This window comes from Myodes glareolus, chromosome 8, assembly GCF_982192425.1.
Source record: "Myodes glareolus chromosome 8, mMyoGla1.1, whole genome shotgun sequence".
Lineage (NCBI taxonomy): Eukaryota > Metazoa > Chordata > Mammalia > Rodentia > Cricetidae > Myodes > Myodes glareolus.
Window position 1 is genome coordinate 101,211,673 of NC_142033.1, and position 22,943 is coordinate 101,234,615.

The 22,943-nt window shown below is 52.1% G+C and overlaps 1 protein-coding gene across 1 annotated transcript; it reads left to right on the forward strand.

The window, feature by feature from the left end:
- The first annotated feature begins 13,523 nt into the window (after nucleotides 1-13,523).
- Nucleotides 13,524-14,498, forward strand: Znrf4 (zinc and ring finger 4). The gene has a single exon (XM_087909266.1). The coding sequence runs from the start codon at nucleotides 13,524-13,526 to the stop codon at nucleotides 14,496-14,498; it is 975 nt and encodes a 324-aa protein (XP_087765392.1).
- Nucleotides 14,499-22,943: the final 8,445 nt, after the last annotated feature.

Below are 22,943 nucleotides of genomic sequence, written 5' to 3' on the forward strand. Positions count from 1 at the left end.
AAAAGAGTACTGAGAGTTATAAAAGAAGTAAATTGTTTAAAAAATAAAAGACCAAGACCCCCTGAAAGGTCTTTGTGAAGCCTCCCCAAATTACTTTGCCCAATAAAAAGCAGGAGGCAGTTTAGAGAGAACGACACCCAAATTCCCAAATATTGTTTGTAAATGTTTATTTACATTTAAAGGGGGATATGCTATATATATGAATACTTTGCTTTGGTATGAATTTTGGTCTGTTGATGCAAATTTGAAGTCAATTTTGCTATATGTTTATTTCTACTATTTATTAAGGTATTGTGTTTGTGCTGATCACTTAAAACTATAATGTATAATTAAGAAATACAGGTTAATAATCATCTATAATGGTTAACTTTGTAGTCATGTTAGTTAGGTTTTCTAGATATATAGAAATACATTTCAGTTAGATAGATATTCTTCAAATCATTCAGAGACCTTCAGAATATGGAATTTAAAATATTTTAAGAACTTAGACTTTTCATGACAATGAGACACATCTGTTCCTGGCAGCACCAATAACTTCCAAAGGAAGATGGACACTGAAGAGGCTCCTTATGGAGTTTGCTAGCCATTTGGACAAGAAACTGTTCTTGCCTGGACTGCTTGATGTTATGCTTTATGAACTGAACTTGCAGGACCCACAGAAAAATTACTGCTGAAGCTGCCTAAAGTAGGTGAGATATCAAGTCCAAATGGATCAAAGACCTCAACATAAAGCCAGCCACACTGAACCTTACAGAAGAGAAAGTGGGAAGTACTCTTGGACATATTGGCACAGGGAATCACTTCCTAAATAGAACCCCAGCAGCACAGACTGAGAGAAACAATGAATAAATGGGACCTCCTAAAACAGAAAAGCTTCTGTAAAGCAAAGAACACGGTCAACAAGACAAAACGAGAGCCTACAGAATGGGAAAAGATCTTCACTAACCCCACATCAGACAGAGGTCTGATCTCCAAAATATACAAAGAACTCAAGAAATTAGACACCAAAAATTACATAATCCATTTTAAAAAAAAATGGAGTACAGACCTAAACAGAGAACTCTCAACAAAGGACTCTAAAATGGCTGAAAGACACTTAAGGAAATGCTCAACATCCTTAGTCATCAGAGAAATGCAAATCAAAACAACTCTGAGATTCCATCTTACACCTGTAAGAATGGACAAGATCAAAAACACTGATGACAACTCATGCTGGAGAGGTTGTGGGGAAAAGGGAACACTTCTGCATTGCTGGTGGGAATGCAAGCTGGTACAGCCCCTTGGATGTCAGTGTGGCGATTTCTCAGAAAATTAGGAAACAACCTTCCTCAAGGCCCAGTAATACCACTTTTGGGTATATATCCAAAGGATCCTCAAACATGCCACAAGGACATGTGCTCAACTATGTTCATAGCAGCTTTGTTTGCCATAGTCAGAATCTCGAAACAACCTAAATGCCCCTTGATCGAAGAATGGATAAAAAAGTGGTACATTTACACAATGGAGTACTACACAGCAGAAAAAAATAATGACAGCTTGAATTTTGCAGGAAAATAGATGGAACTAGAAAACATTATTTTAAGTGAGGTAACCCAGACACAGAAAGACAATTATCACATGTACTCACTCATAGGTGATTTTTTAAACACAAAGCAAAGAAAGCTAGCCTACAAACCATAATCCCAGAGAATTTAGACAACAATGCGGACACTAAGAGAGACTTACATAGATATAATCTACATGGGAAGTAGAAAGTATAAAAAGATAAGATCTCCTGAGTAAATTGGGAGCATGGGGACTTTGGGGGAGGGTTGAAGAGGGGAGGGGAGAGGCAGGGAGGGGAGCAGAGAAAAATGTAGAGCTCAATAAATACCATGGGAAAAAATAAACCTAAAAAATGCTTTTTACAGGTTTGATTATTTGTTTGTTACTTTAAAAAATTCTTATTTGATCAGACTCAGACATATAAGTTCTTAGGCAGAAAAAAAAACTGTACCCCGGCTATCTGCTCTCAGTATTTCTTTAGCATCATTATTTCATTGGGCAAAATGAGAATATTCTAAAGACTCTTCTAATTTCTTTTCAGTACATTTTCTTCAGAGCAATAGCCACCATGCAGGTACAGTACAAAAAAAAAAAATAGGCGAGATAGTCCTTTGGGGTTCCTGCTTCATGAAAATGTCTGCCAGACATTCTGCAGGACACAGAAGAAACTGCCAATATAGGTGGAACTGTCTTTGAAATTTCCTGCTTCATGGAAAAGTCTGCTAGATACTATGGTCTGTAGCTGAAGATGGATGTCCAAATGTTATAGAAGAACTTTGGGTGACTGTCTAGGTAGCAAGATGTCACTGTCAATTCTAGAGTTTTGGAAGTTGCTTACAATGTACTTCCTGTTTGCTTAGGTAATATTATATCCTTCTGGAGTCTTTGATGGCGTTGAAGAATAGATAGTTACAGTTATAGTTTTCCTTAGTTTTGATAAAGATAAAGTAGATATAAATATTGTAACTCTAATTCTTGCTTGATACCTGCTTTGTTATACATAATTTTACTATGTTAAAGTTAAAACCTTCCTTTTAGTTTTTTGTTTTTAGACAGAAGATGTGGGAAGTCCTTCTGTCTATGTGTTCCTTTTATTGGTTAATGAATAAAGAAGCTGTTTTGGCCTGTGATAGGGCAGAATAGAGCTAGTCAGGGGAGATTGAATTGAATGCTGGGAGAAAGAAGGTGGAGAGAGGAGACACCATGTAGCCACCACCTGGGACAGACGCCAGAACCTTGCCAGTAAGCCACAGTCACATGGCATTACACAGATTAATGGAAATGGGTTAATTCTAGATGTAAGTGCTATCTAGAAATATGTTTAAGTGATTGAACAAGCAGTATTGTAAATAATGTAGTTTCTGTGTGATCATTTTGGGAGGCCAGGAGGCCAGGAAATGAACAAGCGGCCTTCCCCAATACCCATCTATCAATCCATCAATCCACCAATCCATCCATTCATCCAACCATTCACCCACTGACCAACCCACCCACCCATACAACCATAAGTGTACATACCCACCCACCCATCCATCATTTCATCTATCTATCCCTGTACCTACCCACCCTTCCAGCCATATTCTCAGCCATCCATTTGTCCATCCTTCCCACAACCACATACCCATCCACCCACCCACACACCTATGCACCAAACCACTAACCCGCCAATCCACCCACCTACACATCTACACATTTATCCACCCAACTATTTATTCATCCACTCACCCATCCATTTTTCCAACATCTATTCACTCATCCACCAACTCACCCTTCTACCCATTCATCAATTCTCTTCATCCATCCATCCATCCATCCATCCACCTGTCTACCCTTCAATGCATTAATGCATTCATATCCATTCATGCACCCATCCATCTATCCATCCATCCATCCATCCATTTATCAATCCACCCACCAAGTATTTACCTATCCATCCATCCCTCCACCAGTCCAACTACCTATGCATCCACTCACACACCTATCTGCCCATCCATGTATTTAGATACCCAAACACACCCACACCCACATACACACCAAACCATCTGTCCATTCACACACTCATTATTTATCCACTCATCATTCCACTCACATGTGAAGGCCCAGAAATGTGAGCCTGTTTTCAAGTTGACCAAAAGTCAGAGAGTTGGAACTTTCCTCTAGTCCTTCAAGGTTATTATGCTTCTACCTCAAACAAAGGTCCCACCTAGGTGTTGATCAGAGAGTTCTGTTCTCTTAAGGTTATTGTCTACAGGTGTGCTAATTGCCAGACCTTGTGCTCCGGGAATAGCTAAGTAGACTTGTTCCTACCTCAAACAAAAGTCTAAGGATCCAACTAAGTTTCAGTTCCCTTTATGGAGATAACTCGGGATTCCACCCAGGAAGTGGTTTGCCTAAAGAATGTTTTGGTCTAGGGTGTGAGCGTGACTTAGTGACTTGTGTTGTTCTAGCAGCAGAATGTTTAACTATGAATGTAGCCCATGACTTTCAATTGGTATATTCATTTCCTTGTATCATGTTAATGCAGTCTTTTGTCTTACTCCTACCATTTGGGGTCAGGGGTATTTTAGGCAGTTGGAAATTAAACGCGGGCGAATTTTCAGTACCCATGAAAATTCCCTTCCAATACTATCCTATATGTTTCTTCATTTTATTATTTTCATTTGCATCTTCATATTCTTTACCATATTTATAATCCCCCACCCTTACCCTGGCTATAGGTGTTTTTATCGAGGTTGGTGCCTGACACTCACACACCCATCCTCCCACTCATACGCCCATCTGTCCACTCATCTCCCCACTCACCCATTCATTAACCCACACACAATCAAAGCAACCATTCACCCACCCATCTACCCACTCATCATCCATTGGTCATTCATCCATCCACCCATCCTTCCCTTTGTTTACCCAAATATCCCCTCATCCACCTATTCATCCATACACCTACCCATCCATACTTCTATCAATCCTTTCACCATTCAACCATCTATCCACCCATTCATCCATCCACTTGTCCATCAATGATCCATACATCCATACATCCATCCACCAAGCCACTGACTTGCCTATCCCCTCACCCATTTATCCATCTATCTACCATCCATCCATCCATCCACTTGCCCATCAATGATCCATACATCCATACATCCATCCACCAAGCCACTGACTTGCCTATCCCCTCACCCATTTATCCATCTATCTACCATCCATCCATCCATCCATCCGTCCATTTATCTACCCACACATTCATCCACACATCCACCCTTCCACCCACCACCTTCCAACTACCCACCCATCTATACTATCACCCATTCACCCATTCATCCAGCCACCCACCCAGTCAGTCAGCCATCTGCCAATCTGCCCACCCACCAACCAATCCATTCACCCACACATCTCTTTATCCACCTATCCACCATCCACTGACCCATCCACCTACCCATCCACCCATCCCTCTATCAATCTATCCATTCTCCTATCCATTCAGTCATTCACCCACCTATTCACTCTACCTATTCACTCACGCATCTATCAGTGGATTCAGCTACCCATCATTCCATTCATCTATCCATCCATCCATCTACCTATCCATTCACCCTCCGTATACCCATCAATCCACCCACCCCCCATCAATCAACACACCCACCTTCCCATCCATGCATCTAACCACCAGTTCATCGATCCCTCCACCCACCTACCCATCCACCACCTGTCCACCCACCTACCTACCCATATATACACACATCGATCTACTCAGCCACCAACTCACCCTTTTGTCCATTCATCAATCCCTTCCTCTCTTCCTTCCTCCCTCCATCCATCCATTGATCAACCCACCCACCCATCCGCCCATCCATCCACCAGTTGATCCAATTACCCATCCCTCCATCCTCTCACCCATACACTCATTTACACACCCACTCAACTACCCATCTATCCAGTCATCCATCTGTCCATTCATCCACCAAATGAATCCACCCTTCCACCCACATCCACGCTTCCACCCACCAATCTTTCCAACTACTCATCCATACCATCACCCATCCATCCATTCATCCAGACATCCACCCAGCTAGGCAGCCATCTGTCAATCCATTCACTCACACAACCATTCATCCTCCTATCAACCCATCAACTGGCCCATCCATCCACCCATCCACCCATTCCTCTACCAATGCTCCACCCTCTTATCCAGCTGGCCGTTCTCCCACCTATCTATTCAGCTAATCACCCATCCATTCATCCATGCATCCACTGTCCCAACCAAGCAACCATGCAAGCATACATCCACCCATCCATTCACTCATTTTTCCACCCATTTACCCACCCACCTATTCATCAATTGGTCCACCCATCTCTCCACCCACTCTCCCATCCATCATTCTGCCTACCCATCCTTCTGTCCACCTACCTGCCCATTTATCTATCTATTAACCCATTCATCCTTCTACCCATATAACCACCCATTCACTCATCCACCAACTCACCCTTCCATCTGTTCATCCTTCCCTCCACCCATGCACCCACCCATCCATTAACTCATACACTCAGCCATCCATCCATCTATCCATCCAGTCACCAAGTATCCACCCAACCATCCATCAACCCATCCTTCCACCAGTCCAACCAACCACCTACCCACCCATCTATGTGTCCACCCACTCAACGACACATTTATCCACCCACACACCTATCCATCCATTCACAAACTCATTCATCCACCTATTTATTCATCCATTATTCTACCCAACCATGCATCTATCCTCCCATCCTTCCTCCCATCCATCTACTCATCTGTCCACCTGCCCACTCACTCATGAGTTTATCTACCCACCCATTAACCAATATACTAATTACACAACTATTTACCCACCCATCTACTTATCCATCCATTCAGCCACTTATCCATTGATCATCTACTCATCCACCCACTCATTCTTCCCCTCATTTATCCAAACCTTCACTCATCTACCCACTTATCTATCCACTCACCCATCCAGTCATTCATCTGTCCATTCATGCACTCACCCATTCAGCCATCCACCCACCCATCCATCTATCCACTTGCCAATCCATCCCTTCACCCACACATCCTTTAATTTATCTATCCACCCATTTGCTGACCCATCTATCCACTCTTCCCTCGATCTACCCTATCATCTATCTTCCTCCACTACCCCTCTACTTATCCACCTGTCCACTCATCCACCCACCAATTCACCCATCCTTCTACCAATCCTTCCATTTCCTACCTATCCAGCCATTCATCCATCCACTCACCTCTCCATCCGTCCACCCATGCATCTGTCCATCTCATCACTCATTCATCATTCCATCCACCCATCCACCCACCCACTCACCCATCCATCCACCTACCTACACATTAATCCTCTGTATACACATCTATCCATCCACCCCTCATCAAACCAATCACCCACTCATTCATCAACCAACCCACCCACCCACTTTCCCATCTATGCACCTATCCACCCACCCTTCTCTACACTCACCCACCCATCCATACACCACCCATCCATCCACCCAGCTATCCAACTTCCCACCCACACATCTCTCCATCCAACTACCCATTCATTCATCCACTACCTGTCCACGCATCTACCCCCCCATCTACACCCATCCACACATTCACCCCTCTCTTTTACCCAACAATCTACCCACCCACCCACTCATTCTTCCATCCATTCTCCCACCCACCCCAACCATCCACCCACCCATCCATCCATCCACCCACCCACCCATCCATTCACCCACCTACCCATTCACCCACCCACCCACCCATCCATCCATCCACCCACCTACCCATCCATATATCCACCTACCCATCCACTTACCTTTCCAAAGCCCTCATCCATTCACCCATCCACACACTCACATACTCACCCACCCAGCCACCTTTCCAGCCAGGCACACACTCACCAATCCATTCACTCACCTATTCACCCCCAATCCACTTATCTTTCCACCCTTCATCCATCCATCAGTATGTTCCCCTACGTCCTTGACATCAGTGCTGACTCTGGTCACACCTCTGTGAACAGAGCGCTTCGATCCTGCCTCCCCTGTCTTCACATCTGGCTTGGAAGGAGGTATGAACAGCACAGGCAGTTAACGGCATCACAGAGTCTCTGAGAATTCTGAGTTGTAGCATGCAAAGTGAGTTGGGAGTGGAGTTGGTGTCCAGACACAGGTTGCAGCACTATGAGTGTGAGAACTAGTTGCTGTGGGGTACATGGGCGGGGAGGTGTAAGGAGAGAGCACAGATGAAGGAAGGACGCAAGCAGGTGGAGACAAAGACTGGGTATGAGGGAGGACTCAGACTATGACTTGGGGATCACTGATACATGGGGTATCCTTGACTGGGACCACAAACCTGATGTCATCATCTGGTGTCCTCCTAAGTTGTTAGTCACCTGTTTTTTGAGACAAGGTCTAACAGCATGGCAGCCACCAAGTTGGTCAATTTAGCTAGCCAGGGAGCCCCCAGGATGCCCGACTCCGTCGGCAGCACTGGGATCACACAGTGCACCTCACCACGTTTGCCTTTTTAAAACGTGGGTGCCGGTGATTCGAACTCTGGGCCTCACACCTGCATGCCGAGCACTTCCTCCACCTAGCTGTCTCTGCAGTCCCAGGGTTTCTTAGGGTCACCTTGAGGCCGGTGAGGTCCTCTCCGGGAGTGACAGCCTGACAGGACCTCCCCAGGCTGTGGTGATGCCGAGGACAGCGGTGGCAGTCGACAGCCATGTAGGAGCCATGCAAATGGCTGGTCCAGGGCGCGCTGTGACAGTCGAGTGACAGGCTTTATTAGTCCACGAGCAGAGCGGGTTTAAAATAGCATCATGGTGGCAACAAAAGCAATTTGCTCCCGAATTTTTATTCTGAAGGGACGATGTGCTTTTAATCAAGCAGGGCGTCCCAGAACGCTTCTAATTACCCAAGTCAAGGGCTCAGCAGTCATCCTGGCGTTGATGCGGGGCACGTGATAAGACTTTTACCAAACAGGTTCTCCTGGAGCTGGGCCAGGGACCAGGGCATCTGGGAGTCCGTGGGCTTCTAGGGTAGTCTGAGTTTGGACTGGTGGCAAGGGTGCCAGGTGCTGGCTCCAGACCTTGGGACAGAGGGCGTCCAGCTGGGAATCAAGAGTGATTCTGGGGGAGTCCCTTCTTTGGAACCCCAAATTTGACTTCTGTAAAATGAAGCTAGTTCTACATAGCTTGTCACTGTGGTGAGGCGTGTGGTACTCGGAGACTTACATCATGGCTGCCGTGCTGTGCTAGTGTCTGTGTGTCATCCTGACATCAGAAGATTGAGGCAGGAGGATTACTCATCCTGAGTCAGCTTGAGCCACAGAGCAAGATCTCATCTCCAGTTAGTACCAGCTTAGTTTTGCTGCTGTAACAATCCGGCCCATATTTCTAAGCCTTACAGCACAGGTTCCCTTCTCACCCACATTGGCAGGTGCTGTGAGCTAGACCATGTAGCTTTGGTCTAGCTCACAGCAGCTGACTCCAGGACTATGACACACAAGTGACAGGTCATTACCTGTTGACCACATCCAGTCCTGAAGCCCCTTGTAATCCAACTAATCTCAGAAGCCAGGAAAGGCAGTCTTAGGTTGTGTGCATGTAATAATCAGCTCCTGCTGGGTAACAAACGCCTCCCACATCTCTGGCAGGCAATCCTGAGCCTGCCCTTGTTCCCATGGCCTCAGGCCATCTGGACCTCACTGGAATGTGGGCACTGTCACTGTCCTTGGATATATCTGTGCCATATAATTGCCACACCAAAGCTATGCACGTTAATGCCTAGGTTGCAGTTGGGGAGTCCCACGCATAGTGACTTCAGGAATGGTTGGATCCAGGGACTCACTTCTCCTGAGTCTGCTGTGTCCAGACTCCCTGCAGAGGTCTTGGGGAGAGACAACTGTGCGTTTTGAGCTGCACACCGTGAGCTTGAATTTTCATCTTTTCTTTTTTAAATACCAAATCGCCCAGACAGCATGCCACAAAAGCTACAGCAACTTCGGGCACTTGATTGGCGTGTAAAATGGGCAAATTATAGCCTTCTTTTCCCACAGTTCCGCGCACACTCCTGTCACATTGTAACTGGTCCTCAGGAACAGACAGGGTCCTCCACGGTGCTGGCTCACGGGTTCCCCCTCCACTCTCGGTTGGATCAACTGACTCCATGTTCCTGGGGCCAGTGAGCCCTGCCTGGAAAGTCCTGATCCCGCCTCAGTTCTGACCACAAATGGGTTTGCTTCCAGTCAGAGAGACCGAGGGCAGAGTGCTAAGGGCAAAGCCAAAGCACAGTTTGCTTAATTGATTTGCTCTTAATTGGCGCCTTTCCCAGAGGGTCTTGGTGGGGGAGGGGAAGAGCGCTTCCTCCAGCTTTGTTCTGAGAGCAGCTGACCCCAATCCTCTGGCAGCTTTTCCCGGGGCTGGGGGTGTGGTCAGAGATGGACCCCTCCGCCCAGAGTCCCCCAGTGAGGGACGGGGGCGTGGTCAGGGTGAAGGTCCTCCTAGAATCCCCCAGTGAGGTGCTGGGGGCGTGATCAGGGTGGAGCCCCGCCTGGAATCCCCCAGTGAGGGGCTGGGGGTGTGGCTCTGCCAAAGCTTCATCTCATTCCCAGCACCCATAGGTGGGGGAAGACTCTGGGTCGCTTGGGCTGCAAAGCTCAGCTTGTACATAAAGATATTGTGGAGGAACCCTGCGTGGCCCTGTATTTAAATCTGACCTCCTAACCAGAACCACCTTGGCCAAGGGAGATAATCACATCTCACTGGGAGTAGATGGAAAAGCCATGAAGCACATAAGCACTCAGGGGCAGGGGGACCAGGTTGACCAGAACGCCTGCTCCTCCTGGCTCAGCCTCCCGAGTGCTCTTATACCCGGTTTCCGTGGACTGTGGTCCTGCGGCTGTGTCTGGGTCTCACTCTGAGCCTTCCCAGTTTCTTACTTCTCTGTTAAGTACCAGGAGGTGGATGTCCCTCAGCTGCGTAGATGGCAGGTCACCCCACACCCATTTTATGCTTGGGAACAGCATCTTGGGGACTCCTCCGTACGGAGTTCTGCCCTGCCAATGTCCGAAGGCCTGAGAACATCTGTGCTACACGTGGAAGACTCCTCGTTTGGTCTTTATTGTGACTGGGGGAAGGGTGGCCACCCATAGAGTATAGACTCAAAGTCTCTCCCGGCTCCTACGCCCCCCCTCCAGTCCCTCGGTCTCCCTCCTTCCGTCCTGTCTTCCCGCCTAGACACCCCTCAGGGCCAAGGTCCATTGGAAGTCGTGTCCTCCTTTTACCTGGAGACCCCACGGTGGCTCCTTAGCCCCCAGTTCCTGTGTCCCCCTCCCCGTGAGTGTGAGCTGGAGTGGATTTGCTTCCGGCCAATAGAACAGGTAAAGGCGATGTTACTTCTGTGACTCCCCGACCTTTTCCTCTGATTGACAGCCGCGTCCTCTGCTCTCCCCACTTCCAGTCTATCTAATATCTTCGCCCTCCTCTCCAGCTGCTTTTCCCCAGGTTTTTTTTCTCCAAAGATTTCTGCATTTATAAGTGTTCTGTTGTGAAATAATTTTAAACTTACAGGAAATAGTGCTGGGATGGCGCCCCCCCCCCCCCGCATCGCAGCCGGGCGGCCAGATGGCCAAGCAGCTGTGTCCCGCTTCACCAGCAAGTCCCCTGATTTTTTTCTTTTAAGACAGGGTCTCCATCTGCAGACCAGACAGGTCTGGAACTCATAGCGATCCTCCTGCCTTAACCCTCCCAGGGCTGGCATGCAAGCAATTCTGTGCCCTTTTCATGGTTGTGGCCGGCTGGACCCCAGGATCTTTGCACAGGCCGAATTCACAGTTCCCGAGAACAGTGTGTCCTCACCTGAGGGATCCGGTCCCTCTGCTGATACTGTCTCAGTTTTCCACCATTCCTGCATTCTTCCTGTCTGAGGGACAGGCCTTGTGGCCTCCCGGGAACTGTTGAGGTCCCTGGGCATTGCAGGGCAGCCCGGCCAATGATCTGTCTTGGAAAAGGGGTGGGGCTGGAGGGACAGGGCCAGGGCCTCCAAGATCAGTCTCAGCCGGTACTAAGTGTGCTGGAGTGTGAGGCAGGAGAATTGCCGTGACTTCAAGGCGAGCCTGGGTTACAGAGTTCAGACAGCAATGAGACCGTGATTTACAGGTGTCATGGTGCAGGCCCCGGACCTCAATAAGGGCTCTCAGCGATGTGGCGGGTGAGGCCTGAGGCACCTGGAAACCTTTGGCCGCCTCTTGGGAGAGATGGGACCCCGCCCACCCCGGAGTCACGTGGGCACCTGCAGGCAAAGAACCCAGGTGCTGGAGGCTGGGTGGGCGGGGGAGGGGGGAATTATTTAAGGTGGAGCCTTAAAGGGGCGGGGCCTGGAGGGAGGGCTCTGGGTTGGGGGTGTACTTGAGAAGGGGTTTGAGGGACCCCAGATTCCTCTTTCCCTTGTCTCTCTGTTTCTCTCTGATATCTTACACGCTGGCTTTGAATTCCAGGCAATGCCCCTGCCTCAGATTCCTGTGTGCTGAAGTGACAGGTGTGCCCCACTACTTTCTCTCTGTCTCTCTCTGTCTCTGTCTCTGTCTCTCTCTCTCTCTCGTTTCCCCCCACCTCTGAGTCGGATCTTGTGACGCTATGAACCAGGGAAAACCCAGCCTAGTGGCCATGCCTTTAATCCCAGCACTTGGGAGGCAGAGGCAGAAGGATTGCTGTGAGTTCTGGGTCAACCTGGCTACATAGTGAGTTCCTGGACAGCCTGAACCCTGTCCCACAAAAACAAGAAAACAGCAAATGACCAACTACACAGAAGCACCGACCTTTCCTCTTTATAATCAGACCGCGTCAGGCTCCATCACAGACCTGCCAACGGGCCGGGCCGGGAGTGCTGAAAGGGGTCAGTCCCGTGTACGCCCCTGCCTGCGATCTTCAGTCACAGCTGATCATGAGGCCTGTCCCAGTACCCCTCTCTGCTATGCCCAGAACGGAGGGAGGACGAGGTAGATGTCACCAAAGGGGACAAGAGAGCCAGGGCCAGAGGGGCCGGTCTTCCCGAGGGTGGCACAGTAGGCGGAGGAACCGGTTCTCGGGCTGGAGGGAGGCAGAAGGCAACACATTGTAGTTTCAGTTTTCTTGAAGATCTCCCTTCTAGAATAGTCCTCAACTGAGGCAGCATGCGCTCTCCAAGGTGACAATGGAGACGACTTGCCGCTACCAAAGCCGGAGAGCGGATCCGGCTCCATCTCTAAGGTCCCCAGAGTGGGAGCTCCTTCACAGTCTCTGTGTGAGTGGGAAGGTGTAACCCCTCACCAAAATACAAGCTCCTATCATCCTGGATTGTTTTTTGGGGTGCGACATTGAGCAAAGTTCAGCGAATCAGAGCCTTGAGTTCCCGTGGCCACAGCACAAGCCTGGGGCTGACATGGGGCCTGGAGAGTGGGCGACAAAGTTCCCCTCCCTGGGGTGTCTGTCTGCACAGCTGCGCTGGGGACGGAAGAGCAGGGAATCCCCCAGAATCCCTTTTGGAGCCCTTTCCTGCACCCTGAACTCTATCCTTGTGTTCGGATGCTGAGTGAAATTCGGTTCCCACTTCCAAGAATGGATGTCCCATGGGACCCATGTCCTGGACTTCTCTGGGAATGCGCCACCAACTAGGAGTCCGCACAGCTGAGTGTTCTTGGGCATACGTGACAATGACGCCACAGAGGTCGGAGGCTTCTAGAACCCCGAGGTGTCATCCTCAGAGCAGGTCTCCTGGACACCATGTGGACCGCGCTGTCCCCAGGAGCCACTTCCGCTTGAGGCCCTGCGTCCGGCCACAGCGGGCGCCGCTCCCACCCGGCCACGGGTTCCCCGGGTGGCTCCGGAGATGCCCGAAGGGCTCCCGTGCCGTCCCACGCGGGACTTGGCGGCGCGCGACAGCTGGAGGTAGGGACGGCCATGGCGTGGTCGGCGTGGGCCCGAGTAGCCCTGGTGGCCCTCTGGCTGGTTCTGTCCCCGTCGTCCGCGAACGCGCAGGTTAACCTGAGCTCCGTGGACTTTTCGGAGCTCCCGGCGCTGCTTGGGGTCTCCTTGGACCCCCAGGGCGCACGCAGTTACTTGCTGGCTGCCAGGCCGGCCAACGCCTGCCTCGCGATCGAGGCTCCTGGGCCCGATAACCTCTCGCTGGACCCACTCGTGCTGGTCCGGCCCCTGGGCTGCACGTGGGAGCGCACGGGGCGGCGCGCGCGGAGGACTGGAGTCACAGCACCTCCCGCGCGCACTGAGGCCCCGGGGCAGCTGCGCGCGTTCGACGACCTGGAGGTGACCGTGCGGTGCGATCGGCCAGCGCGCGTGCTGCTGCCCCACGGGGGACCCTGTCCAGACCCCGAGTGTTACCCCGCCGTGGCCGCATCCTGGGCGCTCGCTCGAGCCCTGGCCCTAGCCGCGTCCACGCTGTTCGTGCTGAGGCAACTGTGGCCGCGTGTCCGGGGTTGGGGGAGCCGGGGCACCACGGTGAAGACGCAGACGTGCCAGAAGGCCCAGGTGCGCACGTTCACGCGCCTCAGCGACCTGTGCGCCATTTGCCTGGACGAGTACGAAGAGGGCGAGCGGCTCAAGATCCTGCCGTGCGCGCATGTGTACCACTGCCGCTGTATCGACCCCTGGTTCTTGCGCGCTCCGCGCCGCTTGTGCCCCCTGTGCAAGCAGTCGGTGGCCAGCACGCACGACGGCTCCACGAACAGCAGCGTGGGCGGCGACGACCCACCCCTGCCCGGACACCGTCCCCCCATCTGGGCCATTCAGGCCCGGCTGCGTTCCCGCAGGCTCGAGCTGCTAGCCCGGACAGTCCCCTGCCGTCGCTGCAGCAGCACCACGTCCCTGGGGACGCCCGAGAACGTGGAGCCGTCAGAAGTGACCCCCGAGACCTCCTGACCCCAACTGACGCGGGAAGGGGGTGTGGGGGTTTAAATAAAGTCTGTTTGAATCTGGAGGGCTCCCGCTTTCCCGCGCCGCGCTGGGGAATTCAGCCGCCCAGGACCCGCCCCTAGAATAGCCACGCCCTGTCCTACTCCGCCCCAACGTAACCTTGTCCCCAAGTCCCAGCATAGCCCCTCCCAGTCCTGCCCCAGGGCACGTGGGTGAGGGGCAGAGCGGAGGGGCTTTTTGAATAACTGCGTCCTGAGGCCAGACAATCTACTTCTTTGTTTCGCCTCCCTGAGCTCAGTTTTACCATCCGTAAAATGGCCTCAACAGTACGTCTGCCTCACAAGTCTGAAGATGGCTGATTTTTCACTGCATGTGCAAAGGCCTGGGTGAGCGGCCAGCATCTGTTGACTAAGTGAGTACTGAAGGCCCGCGGTGGTACAAGGCCGCGGTCCTGGAGGCTGGGGATGAGCGGTGGCCGCCGCCTCCAGCAGGCGCCTGGTAAGTGCACACGGGATTCCCTTCCTCCTGTGAGTGGGGTCCCCCATTTTGTCGCAGCCTCTCTGTCCCCCACCCGAGCCCGGGCGCGTGTCCAGCCGCCTCCGGCTGCCATCGGCTGCCAAGAGTCCCAGCTGCTGGGGCGCCCGTGCCAGCTCCCCACCCCCGCTCCGGCGGGGGCCCCTTCCTGCCCGGCCAGGCGGTGTCATCTGTGTTCTCCTGAGGAGGGGCAAAGGGGGAAACTGAGGCTTTGCCGAGCGTGCTGGCCGCGGTGACCCGGCGCTGGCTGGGACCATGGGCATCCGTCGGGGCTCGGGCATCGTTCGTTCGGGACCCCGAGACACCCTTATCCGAAAGGGAAACTGAGTCTCCCAACCTGCTGCTGTAGCAGGGGCACAGAGGCAGAAGGGAGCCGGATTTGAACTAAGTGTCAAGGCTACCGGGACTCGGTCTGTGCAGGGAGGCGGGGACCTCGGATTTCAGACTCAGGGATCCCCAGGCTGGAGTGCAAGGCTAAGGAGAACCAGGGCTGCGGGCCCCGGGGGTCTGGGCGCACGCCGCGTGCAAAGGTCCTAAGACCAGGGTGGGCTCAGAGGTGGTTAACGGTGTCTCACCCCTTCCGAATCGAGTTAGCTTCGGCGAAGGCCAAGCACGCACTCACCCCGACCCCTCTGCTTCCTCTGCGGACCCCCTGCGCGGGAGACCCCCTTCCTCTTCGTCATCCGTCCTCCGCTCCTTCTTCCGCACCCACCTCTTCTCCTCCCACTCCTCCCTTCTCCTCCCCTCTCCCCTCCTCCCGCGCTCCCCCCAGCCCCAGCCAGGCCCAGAAGGAGAGGACATCTTCGGAACAGATGGCCGCCGTCCTCGCCCAGCGCTTTGCCAGTTAATTAACGCCGCCTGTAATTAAACTTCCCACAAATTAGCTGTCAGCGTCGCTAAAGGGAACCGTCCTCTCAGATGCCACCTTGACGAGCGGGATCCTGAGTCTTGTCAACAGGATAATTAAAGGGGGGCGGGGGGCTCGCCGATCTTCCTCCCCTAATATCTCTATCTGCACTACGGAGGGCAGCGCAGACACGCGGGCGTGTTTTTCCTCTTGTTCCAGGAATTCGCAGTTTGCATTGTGTTTTTGAGTCTTTATTGAGAACCTACTGTGTGCGGGCACCGTGGTGGGGCAGGCAGTTGGCAAGCTACGGGGATCATTGCCTATCTTGACTGGCATCCCGGGGTTTGTGCAAAGGTCCTCAGAGGACCCGGGAGTCTCTCAGTCTCTGTCTCTCTCCCTCCACAGCGGCTCTGAACATTTGCAACTGTTCGATCTAACTGAATCTTAAATCCTGCCTTAACTGCGATGCAGCCCGGGGTAGTTTCCTCACAAGTGAAACCCCAGAGGCTGCTCCCACAACACCGTGTGCACGAGTCTACCCCACCCAACCTCAGCTCTGCCCATGCGTCGGAATATGATGTAGCTGTCAAAAAGGAATGAAGTTTTACAGAGACTTACGGGTCCTAGGCAGAGTCTAGGGTGCTGCACTGGGTCTCCGGTGCTTTCCTGAGTCTCAGGTGCTTTCCTAAGTCTCAGGGTGCTGCACTGGTCTCGAGGGTGCTGCACCGAGTCTCAGGGTGCTACACCGGGTCTCAGGGTGCTGCACCGGGTCTCAGGGTGCTGCACTGGTCTCGAGGGTGCTGCACTGAGTCTCAGGGTGTTGCACCGGGTCCCGAGGGTGCTGCACCGAGTCCTGAGGGTGCTGCACTGAGTCTCAGGGTGCTGCACTGGGTCCTGAGGGTACTGCACCGGGTCTCCGGTGCTTTCCTGAGTCTCGAGGATGTGCGCTGGGTCTCCAGTGCTGCACCAGTTCCAGGATGCGAATGCCTTCTGGCCCCATGTCTTTGTGTCCCTGAGTGGGCAGAGGGCTCTGGAGCTCTAGGACACCACTGGAGGGTCGTGGGGCTGAGTCACCGGTGCTGCGTGGAGACTTCAAGGTTAGCCTGGCTGTGTGACTTCCTGCCTCAAAAAACAGCAAGGTTGGCCACACCTTTGATCTCAGCATTTGTGAGACAGAGGCAGGGTGAGTTCTGAGTTCCAGGCCAGCCTGATCTATACAAGAAAACCCTGTCTCAAAACAAAAACAAAGTCAGAAAGACCCAAAAAGTAAAGGGATGAATGAACTTGAAGGCCAGGCTAGCCCAGAGTCAGAGACCAGAGATTGTCCAGCAGGGCCCGGGATCCCACCCCTACATCACAGTCCCAACATGAGACAAACCTCAGGATTAGCCCCATGAGATTCGCTGCTTCCTAAAATTTTGAACCTTAGAAGAGGTCCGATCTTCCACTTTGCCTACCCTGGCCTCCATGGCGACTTACATCTGTGTTCCACACACCGGAAAAACTGAGGCAGGATGATTGTGATAAGTTCAAGGTCAGCCTGGCCTACGGTGGGAAAGTGAGTTCATTTCAAAATGAAATGAAAGTAAAGAAAAATACATTGAAAACTAAAATTAGAAATAATTGAAAGTCATTTAAAAAATAAAATGAAGGCTGGCAAGATGGTTCAGTGCGCAAATCCTGACGACCTGAGTTCGATCCCGTGACAAGGTGGAAGGAGAGACCTTTGACTGCCACAAGTGGGAGGTGACACACATACTCCCAGCCCCAATAAATAATAAAATTTTAAAATAGGATAAAGTGCAAAGTAAACTAATTTTAAACACAAAGATAACAAAAATTATAAAATAAAATGCGCACTTGGCAGTTTGGGCACCGCATCCCACGTAGGTGGCAAGTTGGCACACCATAGGCGTTCGATAAATGTGTAGGGCGTGGCAGCACGGGTGGTGAGCTGGCACACAGTAGGTGCTGCATAAGGGTTCACGTGTTATCCAGCACACCGAGGGAGGCGAAGACAGGAATATCAGGGGTACCAGGCAAGCCTGGGCTCTACAGTGCGCCCGAGGCTAGCCTGGGCTACCGGAGACCTGGTCTCAGAAATTCACACCTTGAAAATAAGAAGCGCTCCTTTCTGGAGAGTTCCACGTAGCCCCCTCTGCAAAGCAGCGAGTCCCGCCCTGAAGGACAAGCCTGTGGCCTGGCAGAGACCAATCAGGACGCGGTTCCGGGCATTACCTCATCGCGAAGCACGGTTATTGGCTGCGTGTCCCTGCGGCTGAGTCACCACAGCGCCTGCGCAGACTCCTGGGGCCTCAGCAGGCAGCTTGGGGGTCAGAGGGAACTGTGATCGCCCCCCCCCCCCCCCGCCCGGCTCGGAAAGGAGCTCAGCGTGCGGGAGATGGGAGATTCTAGAACTCTGCTCCCTGCCCTGTCGTCCCAAATTCTGCTTGGAGACACCCTCCAAGCTGCATCACACAGCACCTCGCTTTGGAGACTGGGGCTGGGGCTGGGGACAGTGCAGTGCAAAAGCCCCAAGGGTGGGGGACGGGCGTGCAAAGATCCCTAGGCAGGGGACTTAGCTGTGCAAAGGCCTGGGGCAGGGGATTCAGCTGTGCAAACGACCGGGGCAGGGAACTCAGCTGTGCAAAGGCAGGGCCTGGCCTTGAGGAGCAGGGAGGAGGCCTTTGTGACTAGAGTAGAAGATAGGAGGTGCGGAGAGGAGACAGCAGCTTCCTGGGCTTCAGAGAGGACTGGCCTTCGGTCTGAAGGAGCCATGGGGGCTTGTGGGTAGAGAAGGCGAGTTGACTCGGTGGTCACAGGAAGTAGACGATGGTGTAGACATTCTATTCTCCCTGTGTTGAAAGAAGTGGGTCGTGGGCCCCTCCCAGTAGCTCACTCATCGAGGGTGTGTGGGGCTGCAGCTCCCTGTGCTCCAGGACGAATGGATGAGTAAGTCACTGCAGGCGACAGTGGCGCTGAGGTATACACTAGGCGGTGACTCAGTGCCGCCCGTGGCTGCGGTGACTACGCCTGAGTCACATGCGTCCTGTGATGTTGCCATCCCAACCTCAGCCGCTCTTCATTCTAGACCCTCCCCAAGCCTTCCAGGTACAGCCCTGTCTTAGCCTGACCCCCAAATCCCACTATGGAGCCGGGGTACGTCTTGGGTGTGGTCACTTGTCTGCCCGGAACCCTCCATAACTCCCTATTTATTTCCCACAGAGCCGACTGTCCTCACAATGGAGTCCAGGCTGTGTGTGGACATGTTAGGTTCTGGCTTCCCTCCCTGGCACCAGCCACTGTCATTTTTCTGCACAGTGACTTCCAATTTGTCACCAAGCCCAACCCTGCAAGACCCAGCCTCCAGCAAGCCTGGCGAAGCTCTGCTCTCTGGTCACCTGTCTCTGAAGTCACCACAGCAGCTCCCCAGCACACTCCTTCCTTTGTGTACTTCCTGACTTGGCTTCTCAAAGTCCACACCCAAGGGACTCTCGTCCCAACTAATCCCTGTGCACCCTTCACTCAGCGTCCCACCCTCTGTCACGCCAACTCTGCATGCTGGCTGGCAGGCTTCGTCCTTCATTTTGGAGGCAGCTGGAGCTTGCTGATTGGTCTGACTAACAGCGAGTCTTGTGTTCTCTCTGTCCATTCGGTGTCCTGAAGCCCCAGAGGTCATTGCACCGCCTGCCCGAAACCATTTTCCAGTTGGGGTAGTAAAGTGCCCTCCTCAACAGTTGAAAACTAAGCCTGTCCCAGGCGCCACAGTGTCCCATGTGGGCCTCAGAGCACAGGGGTCCCCACTTCTCCTCCCACATCGCGTGACAGGAGATGCTCAGCCTCAGAGGCCACAGTAGGGCCAGACCCGGCCCATGGCTCCCCGTGTGATGGATCTGGGCTGTTAACCTAGGCGTGATGTAGAAGTGACATTCTACTAGGTTCTGTCCTGAACTTGGGGCCAGTGTGACAAGTGGCAGGGTCTCCCTTCCTGCCTGTGTTGGAGGACAAATGGGTGCTTCCACGTGTCCCAAAGAAAGTGCACCAGCGTCTTCTCTGCTGTCCTGGAGCCATGAGCTTGGCACTGCCATCTGACGTATGGTGACTGGACCAGTGCATCCATGGAGGGTTGAGTTCATGGAAAAGAATCAATTTTTTGTGCCGTCTGTGTTCCCCCTGACCTGTCGTCTGGCCTTGTTATCTGTTCAGTGTCTCGGTTCCCTTAACAAGCACCACCACTGCCATAACCACCATCAGTATCATCATAATCAAATCACCATCATCACCAAATCACCACCATCACCATTACCAAACCACCAGTCACCACCATCACTACCGTCATCACCATCATCGTCATCGTCCCCATCGTCGTTGTCACCGTCGCCATCGTCACCGTCATCAGCAGCATCGTCATCATCATCACCATCGTCCTCATCACCATCGTCGTCATCATCACCATCGTCATCATCACCATCGCCATCATCATCACCATCGTCCTCATCACCATCGTTGTCATCATCACCATCGTCATCATCACCATCGCCATCATCATCACCATCGTCCTCATCACCATCGTCGTCATCATCACCATCGTCCTCATCACCATTGTCGTCATCACCATCGCCATCATCATCACCATCGTCATCGTCACCATCATCGTTGTCACCGTCGCCATCGTTACCGTCATTAGCAGCATCATCACCATCGCCATCACCATCATCATCATCATCACCATCGCCATCATCATCACCATCGTCATCGTCACCATCATCGTTGTCACCGTCGCCATCGTTACCGTCATTAGCAGCATCATCACCATCGCCATCACCATCATCATCATCATCACCATCGCCATCATCACCATCGTTATCGTCACCATCATCGTCATCATCATCATCGCCATCATCATCACCATCGCCATCATCACCATCATCGTTATCATCACCAACATCATGACTATCATCTCAACCTTTCCAGTCTCCCAGCATATACTGCGCCTGAGACACTGCTCAGAGTGAACCTTGGATACGACTGACCAGCCCTGGTCTTTGTCCTTCAGGATCTCCTGCGGTCCTTGCTCCCATTTCACTGATGCACAGACTTGATGCTCAGAGAAGGGACACAGCTGTCCCAAGGCCGGTCGGTCAGTGTATGGCTGGGAGTCTGAGAGTCGATGGCGGGTCAGCAGCTGCGCCCATATCCCTGTCCATGTGGCTGGAGCTGGCTTTGCACTTGTCAGCGGCTTCGCGGAACTCTGATAAATCGGGAGAATTAAAATCCATTTAGAGGGAAATCTCTAAATAGGCCTGTGTTGTTGTGTTTTCTCCTTTTTTTCCCCTTTCTCTTCCCTGCTGTCTCTGGCTGGTAATGTATTCCAGACGCAGAACGGAGGCTGATTTAATTGAATTTAAAAGCAGGTGTTACATCTGCCCGGTGTGAACCAAAGCACATGGAGGATGCTGAGGACAGTGGACAGCTAGTGGGTTTGCTGCTTGTCCCGAGGAAGGAGACTGGAGCCTCTCTTGGGAACCTGGGCTGGAACTTAGTGAAGTCATCCCAAAAGGTCAGGACCGCAGGTAGACTGGAAGGTGAGTGGATGAACCCAGGCAGCTCTCACTTCTGACTTTCCTGGGACCTCATCTCTGACAGTCCAGCCGCATTAGCACCAAGGGGCCCCAACTATCACTGGGGGATTCTAGGCGGGGCTCCACCATGACCACGCCCCCAGCCCCTCACTGGAGGATTCTTGGGGAGTGTTTCATCCCTGACCACGGCCCCAGTTGTTGGTGCGTTTTTTCCTCTGTGTCTATGCATCATGTCCGCACCTGGTGCCCACAGAGGCCTGAAGAGGACTCCAGTTCCCTGGAACTGGAGTAACAGACGGCTGTGCACCAACCGTCTGTGGGTGCTGGGAATCAAACCAGGGCCTCTGCAAGAGCAGCTGGTGCTCAGAATTGCTGTGCTGTCTTTCCTAACCCTCAGAGTCGTTTGAAGGCAGAGTCTCACTGAGTTGCCTACGTTCTGCCTCAGCCTTTCCGGTACCACAGGCTTCCACCACTGGGCTTTGCTCCTAACTCTGTCATTTAAGCGATGACTCCTATCGTCCCCTAGGTCCTCTGTGTCTATGCATTTTGTTTCTCTGGAGACCTTTCTATAAGTTGGGTCATAGTGTCTTAGTTACTGTTCTTTGGCTGTGAGGAGACACCATGACCAAGGCAACTCTTGTAAAGGAAGCATTTAACTGGGGCTTGCTTACAGTTTCAGAGGCTCAGTCCACAATCATCATGGTGGGGAGCAGGCCCTGGGCCTGCTGTAGGCTGTTGAACCCTCAAAGCTCTCTCTCAGTGACACACCTCCTCTAACGAGGCCACACCTCCTAATCCTGTTCTAACAGTTCTATTACCTGGGGGACCATGCTTTAAAAATACATGAGCCAAAGGGAGCTGTTCTCATTCAGCCTTTCTCTCTCTCTCTCTCTTTCTCTCTCTCCCTCCCTCCTTCCCTCCTCCCCTCTGTTTTTCAAGGCAATGTTTCTCGACGAGGCTTCTGTCACTGAATATAATATCCTCAAGGCTCATCCTAACTGTACCATGGGTCACATCTGCCCTTTTCGTGGCTGAATAATATTTCGCTGTCTAATGGCCACGCCAGGCTCTTGCAGTCCTTTGCACGTGAGCTGTTTCCAGCTGTTTCCTATTGGGAATTTAATGGCACATCTGTTACAACAGCTGCGCTCCACTACTAATGGTCACCGCCTAGAAGGTGTAACAGCTGGTTAATATTAATAACTCTATGTCAAGATGATGTGTGTTTTTGGTCTTTCTGAATCAGGGTTTCTCTATGTAGCCTGGCTGCCCTGGAACTCACTCTGTAGGCCAGACTGCACTTGTACTGAGATCTGCCTGCCTCTGCCTCCCAAGTGCTTGGGTTGAAGACATCACCCATTCCTGCTTCCAGTTCTCTCAAAGAACCCTGGTTTGATTCCCAGTACCCACAAGGCAGCTCACAACTGTCTGTTACTCCAGCTCCAGGGGATTCGATGCTCTCTTCTGACCTCTGTGAGAACTGTACTC